The following is a 12,458-nucleotide window of genomic DNA, read 5'->3' as shown; positions in this document are numbered from 1 at the left end:
AGGGTTTCATAGAGCCCAGGCTTAGCAGTGAGTTTGCGTCGTAGCAAAGATGAGCTTCAGATGCTTGTTCCTTCTGCCTCGACCTGCTGGGGTTATAGGAATGTGGCTCCCATGCCTGGCTTCATCATGTGCGTGCATGCGTGTGTGTGTGTGTGTATCTAAGTTAGAATTGAGCTCAGAATTCTGTGTGTGCTACACAGCACTCTACTTCTGAGATAGCCTCAGCTTGTCTACATATCTTATGTTTTGTTTGTTTGTATTTGAAGACAGGGTTTCTCTGTGTGGCCCTGGCTGTCCTGGAACTCTGTAGATCAGGCTGGTGTTGAACTCAGAGATCCGTCTACCTCTGCCTCCTGAGCTGGGGTTGCAGGCGTGTGCCATCATGTCCAGCTTTCTACTTTTCATCGTGTTGGGTTTGTTTTACATTTTTAAAAAGTAGAGAACAAGTAGTGCTGAGCTATAAATATCACAGCCTTGAGTCTGTGTCTTAGAGGTAATGAGTGGGGCTTTAACAAAGCAGTGGTTAAATTAGACATCAAAGCAAGGCATTTCATATAAAACAAAACAGAAACCTTGCCGAAGTTGTTAGGGACCTCATAACACAAAAAAGAGGGCCCACAAATGTCACTCGCTTTCTACAGTCTCACATCTGAAAGTCTTTTTAAATGAATTATTTTAGTATGGTATTTATATGGGTCTTATGCCTGCATGTATGTCTGTGTGCATGTGTGTGTCTGGTATTCATGGAAACTAGAAGATGTTGGATAGTTTGGAACTGGATGCTGGGACTTGAACCTGGTCCTCTATAAGAGCAGCCAGCCAGTGCTTGACTGCAGAGCCATCTCTCCAGCCCCTATAAGTCTTGATTTAGACATTTGAATTACTGCATTAATGTAGTGTACAGGAAATGTATCGTTAAAATGTTGAAAGTAAATGAAACTAGTCAATGAATTGAAGCTGTTACTAGTGAGCTGTATTTCATTGTAGATTGTAGAGTATGTGTAGGGTTTTTTGTTTGTTTCGTTTTTGTTTTTGAGATAGGGTTGCCCTGTATAGCCCACAGTTGCCTGGAACTCTCTGTATGGCACAGGCTGGCTTTGAACTCTCAACTCTTCTGGGTTTGCCTTCTAAATGCTAGGATCACAGGTGTGTGTTACCACGCTTAACCAGATTGTAGTTTCATACTCTCTCTGTTAAGATCAGAGTGTTGCTGGGCAGTGGTGGTACACGCATTTAATCCTAGCACTTGGGAGGCAGAGGCAGGTGGATTTCTGAGTTTGAGTTCAGCCTGGTCTACAGAGTGAGTTCCAGGACAGCCAGGGCTATACAGAGAAACCCTGTCTCAAAAAAAACAAGCAAACAAAAAGATCAGAGGGTCAAATGTATGTGTCTGGTGACCGAAGTCTACTCCTGGAGCACTTGTAGGGTAAATGGAGAGACTCACTGACCAATAGTCCATTGGTCTCCATTCACATGCGCCCACACTCACATCATGTATGTACACTGTAGTAATAAGTGTGGCACTGGTCATTCACACGTACCCATATTCACATCATGTATGTACACTGTAGTAATAAGTGTAGCACTGATCATGGTGTTGCACACCTTTATTCCCAGCACTCAGAAGGCAGAGGCAGGCAGATATATATGTCTTTGAGTTCAAGGCCAGTCTGGTCTACATAAAACTCACAGAATTATCTGTGTGTTGAAGACACATGGAACCCTGTTTCAAAACAAACTCAAACCAACTAACCAACCAGCCAAGCAACCAAAACCCTTTCTTACTAAACTTCTCTGTGTGTGAGAGTGAAATGTTCAGTGTCTGCATGTTTGCTGTGTGGCCAGGCTGGTCTTGAACTCCAGGCCTGTCAGCGTTGTTTCCTGACCGCTGAGGGTACAGGTCTGTCTCCAAACAGGATGAGGTCGTTTGTCAGTTGTGTATTAGAGAGTGTATTAAAGCACCCTCTCTGTTCTGCCCCCTCCACTCACAGAGACGGAGAGTGAAAATGAGTTTCGGCCCTTGGACGAGAGGATAGATGAATTCCACCCCAAAGCAACGAGAACTCTTTTTATTGGGAACCTTGAAAAAACGACTACTTACCACGACCTTCGAAACATTTTTCAGCGCTTTGGAGAAATCGTGGTATGTTGCTTTAGTAGGTCTTTGCAGAGCGTAAGCACAGGGCCCAGAGTGGATGTGGGTATGTATGTGATATTTAAAAAGGAGAGTCTCCTGTGCTCCAAGCTTACCTTGAACTTATGGTCTTTCCTAAGTCTCTTCAGTATTGGGATTCTGGGTATGAAACCTGATTTCCCTATCCTCCCACGAACATAAGAGTACACGTATGCATTCTTTACCATGTATATGTCTGTACAGGATGTGTCTGTGCACTGTAGAGGTCAGAAGAGGGCACTGGACTCCTGGAACTGGATTTCCAGGTGATCCGGGGTTGCCAGGTACATACTAGAAACTGATCTCAAGTTCTCTGCAAAGAGCAGCCAGTGCTCTTAGACATCAAGCCATCTCTTCAGTCCCCTTTTAAAAAAAAATTGAGACAGTCTTGCTGTGTGGGCCAGCCTGGTCTATAGAGTGAGTTATAGGCTAGCTAGGCTAGGTTTGGGGTTCATTTGTTTTGTATTTGTGACATGTAATCATGTATATATCTGTGTATACATGCCACTGAGGACCACAGCATCAGAGGCTTTTGGACCTGGAGTTAAGGCAGAAGAAGTGGGCGCTGTGAGCTGAACTGAACTCGGCTCCTCTCCTAACCACTGAGCTGTCTCTCCAGCCATAGACTCTTTTTCAAAAAGAAACAAATACTTTTATAATTTCAAGTGGCTTTTCAAAATTGTTATTTGGTTTTTTGACTGTATTTGTTTTTGAAGAAGGAAGGCTGGAGAGATGAGCCAGTGCTTAAGAGGACTGGCTGTGCTTGCTGCCGACCTGGGTTCCATTTTCTGCACCTAGGTGGTAGCTCACAACCCTCTGCAATTACAATTCCCCTAGGATCCAGTGCCCTCTTCTGGCCTGTGCAAGCAGTGCACACATGCGCTGCATAAACACACATGCAAACACATAAGATAAAAATTAATAAACCCTTGAGAACAAGTTAGAGATTGGCCCCCTGTGTCCCCCTGTGCCCTTGAGTGACAGATGGCCTTGAGCATCCGAGTGCCCCTGCCTTCCCCAGGTCTGGGGCGACAGCATGTGCTGCTACGCCCTGTTTTCTTTCTCTTTTTTTCTTTGTTTTTGTTTTGTACTTTTAGAGACAGAGTTTCTCTGTGTAGCTCTGGCCAACCTAGAACTCACTCTGTAGACCAGGCTGGCCTCAGACTTACAGAGATCAGCCTGCCTCTGCCTCCTGTGTGCTGGGATTAAAGGTGAGTGTCACCATGTCCACCTCAGGTGTTGTGTTAAGGGGTTTGGTTCTACTAAAGCTTTTTTGACAATGCCAAAGGGAATTACTTCTAAGTATTTCACTAAGTACATAACCTTGTCTTTTTTTAAGAATTTCTTTTTGCCCTGGATTTGAAATTTGATTTTTTTTTTTTTTTTTTTTTTTTTTTTTTTTTTTTTTGAGTTGCAACCAGTTGCTTTTCTCCAGGAGGCTTATGTGGGATTGCATTCATTGAGTGTGGCCTTTACACCTGCAGTTTACAATGTATTTGGATCTAAGAAGTTACTAGGAATCTGACTCGTAATCATTCTATGTGGACTTGGCTTCTTGTTGCCATGTTGCTAAGTGATACTGATTGGCTCTTTCAGGACATTGATATTAAGAAAGTGAATGGAGTCCCTCAGTATGCGTTCCTGCAGTACTGTGACATTGCTAGTGTGTGTAAGGCTATCAAGAAGATGGACGGAGAGTACCTTGGAAATAACCGCCTCAAGGTAGGAGGATTGCACGACTCATAGGTTGCTCCTATTTGATTTGCTGTGGGACTCTAGGACCTTACTATTCTAGGGCTGAGAAAGGACAGGTACACTTACACATTGATTTGAACAGTTAAGGATGTGGCGCATTGGTTGGTGACACACGTTAGCATGTGTGAGCTCCTGGGTTCAAAAACCCAGTTATATTCACGCACGCGCAGCTGATTCAGCATTTCTATAGAAGACTAGATTTTTGAAAACTTTGTAGTTGGATAGTAATTATGACCTGTGGTGATATAATTTCCCCTTTCAATTTCAGCTGGGTTTTGGAAAGAGCATGCCTACCAACTGTGTGTGGTTAGATGGGCTTTCTTCAAATGTGTCTGACCAGTACTTGACACGGCATTTCTGCAGATATGGGCCTGTGGTAAAGGTCGGTGCTTGCTTTTGACTTTGTTTTCTTACTATTCTGTCCTGCGGTCTCTCTGTCTGTCGTTGATGTTCCTTTTCTTTAATAATGCATGTCTTAAAATGCTCTTCGATGGGTCTTCAGAGAGGCTCAGTGCTTACTACTTCTTCAGAGGACCCAGATTCAGTTCCCAGCAGTCAGGCCAGGGGAATCAGCCCTGCCTGTGACTCCAGCTCGAGAGATTCAACACTCTTGGGCTTTGCAGGCACCTGCACATGTGTGCACATACATATAGAGATACATGCCTACATTTTTGAAAAATGCATTCAGATTTATGGTCCATTGGGCCAGGCTCTGGGATAGTCACTAGCACCGCTAATCATCAACGGTAAAGCTGTTTCAGAAACAGGCAAGATCCTAGGAAAGTCTTAGGTTCCTTTATGTATAGTTAAGTAAAATAGGATTTTAGGGGACTAGGGAGATGGCTCAGCAGTCAAGAGCACTGACTGCTCTTCCAGAGGTCCTAAGTTCAATTCCCATCAACCACTTGGTGGCTCACAATTATCTGTAATGGGTTCTCATGCCCACTTCTGGTGTCTGAAGATAGCTACAGTGTACTCATAAAAATAAAATGAACTAAAAAAAAAAAAAGGATTAACAAAATACTTCGCTTATTCATGATATATGTCTGTTGCACAGTCTTTGGTATTTATTGCACAGTTTTATAAAATGTAAGTCTCATATAAAAATAGTTACTTGTCTTTATACTAGTGAGCTTTCAAGTCAAATATCTGTATGTACTGTTGACCAGTGGAGACAGGAGAGCTCGAGACATTCATAGGACATCTAGTTTGGACTTTGTGGCACAGAAACAACAATAATTCATGTCAAACAAGTTGGAAGCAAGGGCCGGCACATGTATTTGTTCTTTGACCTCTACACATGCTCTGTGGCACACACAGGCCAGTTTCATAGCCAGACATGGTGGCTCATGGCTGTAATCTCAGCATTAGGTAGGCTTAGGCAGGAGGATTGCCATAATAACAGCACATGGCTCGGGTAGATAGAAGGAGAAGAGAATTCACACCCAGACCAAAGTGGAATCAAATGCTTACCTTCACTTGTTTTTTGTGGTGATGAGGACTGAACACTGGATCATGGTTAGGTTAGGCAAGTTCTCTTTCTGTGAGTTTTGTCCATAGATTTGATCTGTTTAAGTACATACAGCAAAATTTTTACCCCACCAGTATTTGCCAGGTAGCATGCCTAAACAGCAAGAAAAGGATCTCAGCCAACTCTGTGGTCTTAGCATGATTTTGAGCCTGAGATAGAAGAACGGTCTCCTTACAGTGAAGACAGTAGAAAAACAGTAAAATATAGAAAACGGTGTGACAAACACGGAGCCTCAGTACCACGATTTCCGTGCCTCTACGCACCGAACTTATTGTGTTTATTAAGACATGCCTCTTCTGGAAAAGCCTGCATTTTTTTTAGAATACTCTGAATACAGTACTTTTTCTTAGTAGTATCCTTGTGAATTGGGATTTGTTGGAACTGACACTCAAGCCAGTAGATGTAGCTCTTGATTGGTTGTTGTTTTGTTTTTTGCAGGTGGTGTTTGACCGCTTGAAAGGCATGGCTCTGGTTCTCTACAGCGAGATTGAGTATGCACAAGCAGCTGTCAAGGAGACCAAGGGCAGGAAAATTGGTGGGAATAAGATTAAGGTGTGCACAGTGACTAACAAAAGCCAGAGGCTGCATGTGCCTGTGCCTTTAGTTTGAAGGCCTTAAACATTAAAAGCAACAAAACAGAAAAAACCAGAAGCCAAACAAAATCTTTTCAGATCTCTACCCATAGTTACCTCTGTAGGTGGCCAGCATGGAGTGGTTTATAAATCATGCTTTTATTTGCCCTCGGTGTTTAGGGGAAATATTAGGATTTTCATACTTGCTATTTGTGGACACAAGTCTTTTGTGCCCTTAGCCCTAGATCCTTCCCTACATATTATATAGAATGTAATGCCCTTCTTGACGCATCTCTCCTTTCCTGGGTGCCTGATGTTCTTACCTGTACTCTTGCTGCAGGACCCTCCTTTTCCTATTACAGTGTGTGTCTGTGTGCCTGTGGCTCATTTAGTCAGTCAGTTTCCAAAGGGGGCTACCTGTGGCTGAGTGTGTGTATGTGTGTGTGTGTGTGTGTGTGTGTGTGTGTGGTATTGTTTATTTATAAAAACTTTTCATTTGTTGGCTGTTTGGCTTAATTATGTTGTTAAGAGCTGATGATTAGATTAAAATATAATTATACTTTGGCAATAGGACATAAAATTGATGCTCGGCAGCCCGGGACTGGAGCTGTGCTGTCTCCTGTGCCCTGTTGCAATGGCTAGACCAAAAACTCAGCTGCACTGCAGAGGGCCCACCTCATGTCCCACGCATTTGCTAACTCAGGATTCTGGGAGAAAAATGTTTCCATGGTGTGTGTCTGCCTGCCTGTCTATCTCTGTCTCTCTCTCTCCCCCCCCCCCCCCAGACCCCCATTATTTGATTGGTTGTTTGCTTTGCAGAGGTAGAAGATTTGTGTCTTAGGCATGCTGTAGGAAAGGGTCGCACTGTGTGGCTGGCCCCAAGCTTATGATTGCTGCCATCCTGGCTCAGCCTCTCTCCTTGGTTTGGGAATTGCATCAAGTCCAGCCCCCTCACGCCAGATTGGGTTCTGGAACCTTAAAATGTATCTGTCAATATTTGTATAAAATTTCAGAGTTTTATATTTAAAAAAAAATTTCTTGTAAACTTCAAAATTGGCTGGGCATTAAAGAGCATACTTCTTATATCCCTACCACAGCTTCCCCTCCCCACAGAAAAAAGCAGGCCTCCTGGTGCCAGCACTGAGCATGGCACAGGATACCCCAAGCCCAGGCACAAGCCTCACATCAGAGACACCCCATTCCCACCCTTAGGTATCCCCAAACATCAAATCCATGGCCATGACCACGCCCAGAGTACTTTGTAGAGCCATGCAGGCTGTGGGCCTGCATCTGTTCCCATCAGCTGCCACAGGCAGCCTCTCCCACAGCAGCTGGATTAGGCATCTTGAGTAGAGCAGGAGATACTAGCTGTCCTTTGGTTGCTGTGGGCGGGGGCGCGTTGGGTTCCACCCTGCATCTCTAGGCCTTCAGCTTCAGCCTCCTCGTTATCCAGGCAGGGCTGGGCATGGGCCTCAAAGTAGACATTGGTTGGCTATGTGGTGTATACCTTTAGTCCTAGCCCTAGGAGGCAGAGGCCGGAGGAACTCTGAGTTCAAAGCCAGCCTGGTCTACAAAATGAGTTCCAGGTAGCCAGGGCTATACAGAGAAACACTGTCTCAAAAAACTTTCCAATATTGAAATCTGAGATTTCTAAAATACTTTTATATATTGTTTATGTTTGTTCTACATGTGTTCATCCTGTAGTAATGGGTTATATTATGAGTTCTTTTTTTTTTTTTAAGGTGGACTTTGCAAATCGGGAAAGCCAACTGGCCTTTTATCACTGCATGGAGAAGTCTGGTCAGGATATGAGAGATTTCTATGAAATGCTAACAGAGAGAAGGTAGGTATTTCTTCAGGTTTGCGGTGGACCTCAGAACCACCCCCAGCCTTAGGTGTGTGCAGCAGACCTGCCAGTGTAGCTTGGGTTCTAATTTAAGTAGCCTGACATTTTGTTCTTTTTCTCACTTATGCTTTCTTCCCCAAACACATTGTATAGAAAGCAAAGGTTATTTTTACAAATTTTTTTTTATGTAGTTGAAAGTAGGTTGGGTTGGTTACCTTGTCTCTCTTCAGTCTCAGTCCTCACTGAGTGCCCTTGTATCAGGAATATTTGTGATGTGTGATTCTTATAAAATAGAGTAAGTCAGATCATTTATAAACCGGCAATTTTGGCTGTCCAGAAGGTAAGAAATTTTTTTAGTCGTGGTGATGTCACGTTTGATTTTTTTTTTCTTCTTCTGTTGAGTAGTTAAACTGTTGTTTATACTAAAAAGCTTTTGCCAGACGCTGGTCTGCGGTGGTCTTCTGGAGTTTCAGCGCTGTTCCCCACCCCCACCCCATGCACATCAAAGGCTTTTGACAGTTAAGTCAAGAACTTCTGGAATCCTGGAGGCCTGCTAGAACCCAGCACAGATCTCCATCTCCTGCCACGGTTCCCCGTTTGTTATGTTGGAGTATACAGCAGTGTCTCTTCTTGGCATGTCCTAACTGGATATCCTGCTAGGTCACTGATCTCCTGAGCTTTTAAGTGAAAAATCACCCCCTCCCCCCGCTCCCCCACGCCAAACTTAAAAGCTAAGGCTTTGATAGTTACTCATAAATCGATTAGAATCCAAACTGCAAAACACTGAAATTTTACAGTTCTTCAAGAGAGAGTTGCCAGTTGGCTCTTCTATCAGAACCCCTGCCATCAGAGAAAGCAGGGGCGTGTGTGCACAGAATCGCCTCAGTTCCAGCTCCCAGAATAGTGGTTTGAAGTCATTGGTTATAGTTTTATTGTTTTGTTTTGTTTTTGAGAGAGGGGCTTATAAAGCTATGTCTAGCCCCAGGCTTCTTTTATAGCTGAGGATGACCTTGAACTTGGTCTCTCTGTCTCTGCGTCTGTACTTTAGTTCATGTGTGTGCCGCTACACCTGATGTAGGTGTGCTGGGGACCTCGTGCAGCCTTACCTTGCCAGGCTGTCACCATGCTAGCTAACTGAGCTGCTTCCCAAGGTTGCTGTCATCATGTCAGTTCTTAAAGCAGCTCTACCTGAGGGTGAGGGCAGGGCGCATGTTGGAGGCTTCATTGCACTTGAGGCTTTAACAATTCTGTTACAATCCTCTCTGTGTACATTAATAGTTCTTACAAAGCAGTGTCCTGCGAGGTTGGTGATGTAGTGTAGGAGTTGGTTTTGTATATTACTATTGAGACTTACACTGATTTTAGTGAGGCGCTGTGTGTGGCTCTGTCCCTCAGCTCATCTCCATGGTTATTTACCCCATCTAATGGTTCTTATCTTGCCACACACGCACACTTGATGATGGTGGTATTTGAAGCGTAAACTTCAAGGAAAGTCAGTCTCCTGCCTCCGCATTGTCGCCTGGCACCCCAAACTCAGAGGTAGCCCAGATATGTCCTCGTACTTGTTGTGTGCTAGGAACTTACCAAGATATCATTTCTTTACAGCTAGCAATAGAAAATTCGGACATTGCTTTCTGACCTTCACCAATGTTCCAAAGTCCTAGTCAAACCCTGACTTGGAATCTTAAGCCATTCAAACTAATTGCCTCCAGCATTGTGGGTAGGGCATTAAAGCTTACAGAATGAGAGAATTATCCCAGGACTAGATCAGGTGAAATCCTCATTCTTAGTCTAGGTAAGGCAGGCTATATTAGATTTGCAGCTGAATCACTCCTAGGAACTAGCTTAACAAGTGTTCCCTGGGGCTAACCTCTGCTAGCCCAGAAAAACTACAAAATTGAGGAACTTACTTAGGCCCACCCAGTCTGTAACCAAAACAACAAACTGAAGAGGAACTATCTGCACCTGGCTTCTAAGCCAAGGTCACCTTAGTCAGAGCTAGCTTTCTTTCAGATTGTAATCCTTGTTTAGTTCCTGCTAAATTAACATGTATTTACTTTGCTGCTGACTCATTGTGTTCAGGGCTATGTGCCTACACCTTGTTTTGATGTATCTTGACCCTTGTACCACCTGACTCTTTCAAACCCTTCCGTATCGACTATATAAACCTGACTCCATATTTGAAAAATACACTCAGACCTTACACCACTCGTGTCTAGTCTGTTTGTCAAAGCCGAATCCCGTGCACACCTGGCCAGAACCCCTCGTCCCGCAGAACAAGGGACCCCGTAAGAAATCCCAGTCCTTGGCATTATCTCTGACTGTAGGAAGCAGAGGGAGGGGGTTCCGGATGTCACTGGCATAAGGCGCAGTCCTCACAGCCACGGACAAGGAAGGACCTCTCCTTCCTTTTCTAGAAAGTGAGGAAGTCTCCCTTCTGAGTAGTGATGTCTGCTGGGAAGGATGCTTGACTTTATGATTCAGCTCAGGATTACAAACCCTGCAAAATCCAGGGCTTGTCCCTGTGCAGGCCTCTATGCCGTTTGCTCTTCACGTCCTCTACTGAGAGGCAGCTCCTTGGTTTGTAACTGAAGGTTGGATAGCTTTTGGTGATTTGCTTGTGTCCTTGCTGCTGGGCACTGAGCTCAAGATTTTACATCACTAGGCAAGCACCTCTGAGTCTACATCCCTCAGTGAGGTCTCTACAGGACCGCTGAGATAGCCTGCATCCCTCAGTGAGGTCGATTGTTACTGAGCTCACAGGATGTCATCTGCCCATGGTTCTTGTCAGTGCATTGAGCTCTTTTCCACCGTCCCAGAATGACTTCAGAATGAATTTGCAGTCAAATAGGTTTTGTTTTGTTTTGTTTTGTTTTCTTTTGTTTTTGTTTGTTTTTTTGTTTGTTTGTTTTTCGAGACAGGGTTTCTCTGTGTAGCCCTGGCTGTCCTGGAACTCACTCTGTAGACCAGCTGCTGCCCTCCGAACTCAGAAATCCACCTGCCTCTGCCTCCCAAGTGCTGGGATTAAAGGCATGCGCCACCACTGCCCGGCAGTCAAATAGGTTTTCCTGTCTAACCTGAACAGTGTTCTATAACCTGACTGCTAAAAGTTCTTACTTGACATGCAAAACGTCACCCTTTCACTTTCAGTGGGATGGATTCCCTCCATTCTGTGATAAGGCAAACAACCTTGAACTTTTTTCTGTAAGAGATGGATTCGCCATGCTGACTGTGTGGTGTGTGTGTGTGTGTGTGTGTGTGTGTGGACAGGGTTTCTTTGTGTAGCTCGGGAACTTTTTTCTGTAAGAGATGGATTCGCCATGCTGACTGTGTGGTGTGTGTGTGTGTGTGTGTGTGTGTGTGGACAGGGTTTCTTTGTGTAGCTCGGGCTGTCCTGGAACTTGCTTTGTATACCAGGCTGGCCTCAAACTCACAGAGACCCACCTACCTCTGCCTCCTGAGTGCTGGGATTAAAGGTGTGCGCCACAACTGCTGGGCTCCTTTTTTTTCTTTTTTTAAAGTATCTTATTTTGTAACCCTCCCTAAACCTCACTAGTCTGGAAGTTTCTATGTAGACAAAGCTGGCTTCAGTTTCATGACCTGCCTTTCTCTTCCTCCTGAGTTCTAGAATCAGAGGATAGGATGTGGATCACCACCACATCCAGCCAAAGATCTGTTGTTTTAGCTAATATTAGTATGTTACAATTAGCCAAAAAAGTAAGCTGTAAGGCTGCAGAGTGCAGTCAGGAGACCATGTCTGTGCAGTCGATGATAGTACTTGCTAAAGTGAACGTGCCTCACCCACCCAAGACAGAACCACTTACCAAGACTGGCTTTTTAGCTAGAGCATGATTATTTGGTTGATTATTGATTGGCTGTTTGTGGGTAGTACTGAGGATCAAAACTTATGGTTGCCAGTGGTGTCTCCAGGTCCCCTTGGGTTTGTTGGCTTTGAGCTCACTATGCAGCCCAGGTTGGTGTTGAACCTGTGGTTCTCCTGCCCCAGGCTCCAAGTAGCTAAGATTACAGGCCTGTGTCCTCACACCTGAGAGGACTGTTGATCTGTAACTATGTAGTATGGACTCAAAAAGTGAAAAGTGGACAGACATTTACTTTGGTTTATCATTGTATAAGTATCATTACATTCTCATGTGGCATAGGCTGACCTTGAACTTGTGATCTTCCTGCCTCCACCTCCTGAGGTTACAGTGTGTACCACTATGCTTTGCTTTAAAATTTTAGATTTTAAGCTTTCAGGAATTTGGGACTTGGGACCATTTCTCACTTAGAATTCTCTGGGATGCTCAGTAAGATGGCTCAGCAGGTGTGACCCTGGCCATGAAGGCCTGAGCTTGAGTTTGATCCCTGCAACCCAGATGAAGGGAGGACCAAGGCTGCAGAGTTGTCCCTAGACATCACACACATCAGATGCACACCACAGGAAGAGTTTCGGGGAATGAATGTGAAGGAATCCCCGTTCCCCTTGTATGAGCATGCTCAGTTTCACAAAGTGAGTGACTTTGGTTCTTAGTTCACTGGGCTAGCAGCTCTAGGGAGTGTCTCCCTCCGAGCTTGAAGCCA

General features: G+C 44.5%; 1 protein-coding gene across 2 annotated transcripts in view; it reads left to right on the top strand.

The window, feature by feature from the left end:
• Spen (spen family transcriptional repressor) overlaps window positions 1-12,458 on the top strand; it is a 77,849-nt gene that overhangs the window by 52,309 nt on the left and 13,082 nt on the right. The window contains exons 6-10 of one of the 2 annotated variants that reach the window (XM_031379334.1): window positions 1,992-2,143; window positions 3,770-3,895; window positions 4,197-4,310; window positions 5,898-6,011; window positions 7,774-7,874. In XM_031379334.1, the coding sequence (XP_031235194.1) occupies window positions 1,992-2,143; window positions 3,770-3,895; window positions 4,197-4,310; window positions 5,898-6,011; window positions 7,774-7,874 (607 nt within the window). The remainder of the gene's footprint in view (window positions 1-1,991; window positions 2,144-3,769; window positions 3,896-4,196; window positions 4,311-5,897; window positions 6,012-7,773; window positions 7,875-12,458) is intronic. The other variant, XM_031379335.1, reaches the window with a different exon arrangement.

Source organism: Mastomys coucha, unplaced genomic scaffold (genome assembly GCF_008632895.1).
Source record: "Mastomys coucha isolate ucsf_1 unplaced genomic scaffold, UCSF_Mcou_1 pScaffold18, whole genome shotgun sequence".
Lineage (NCBI taxonomy): Eukaryota > Metazoa > Chordata > Mammalia > Rodentia > Muridae > Mastomys > Mastomys coucha.
This window is presented reverse-complemented; position numbering and strand designations above follow the sequence as displayed.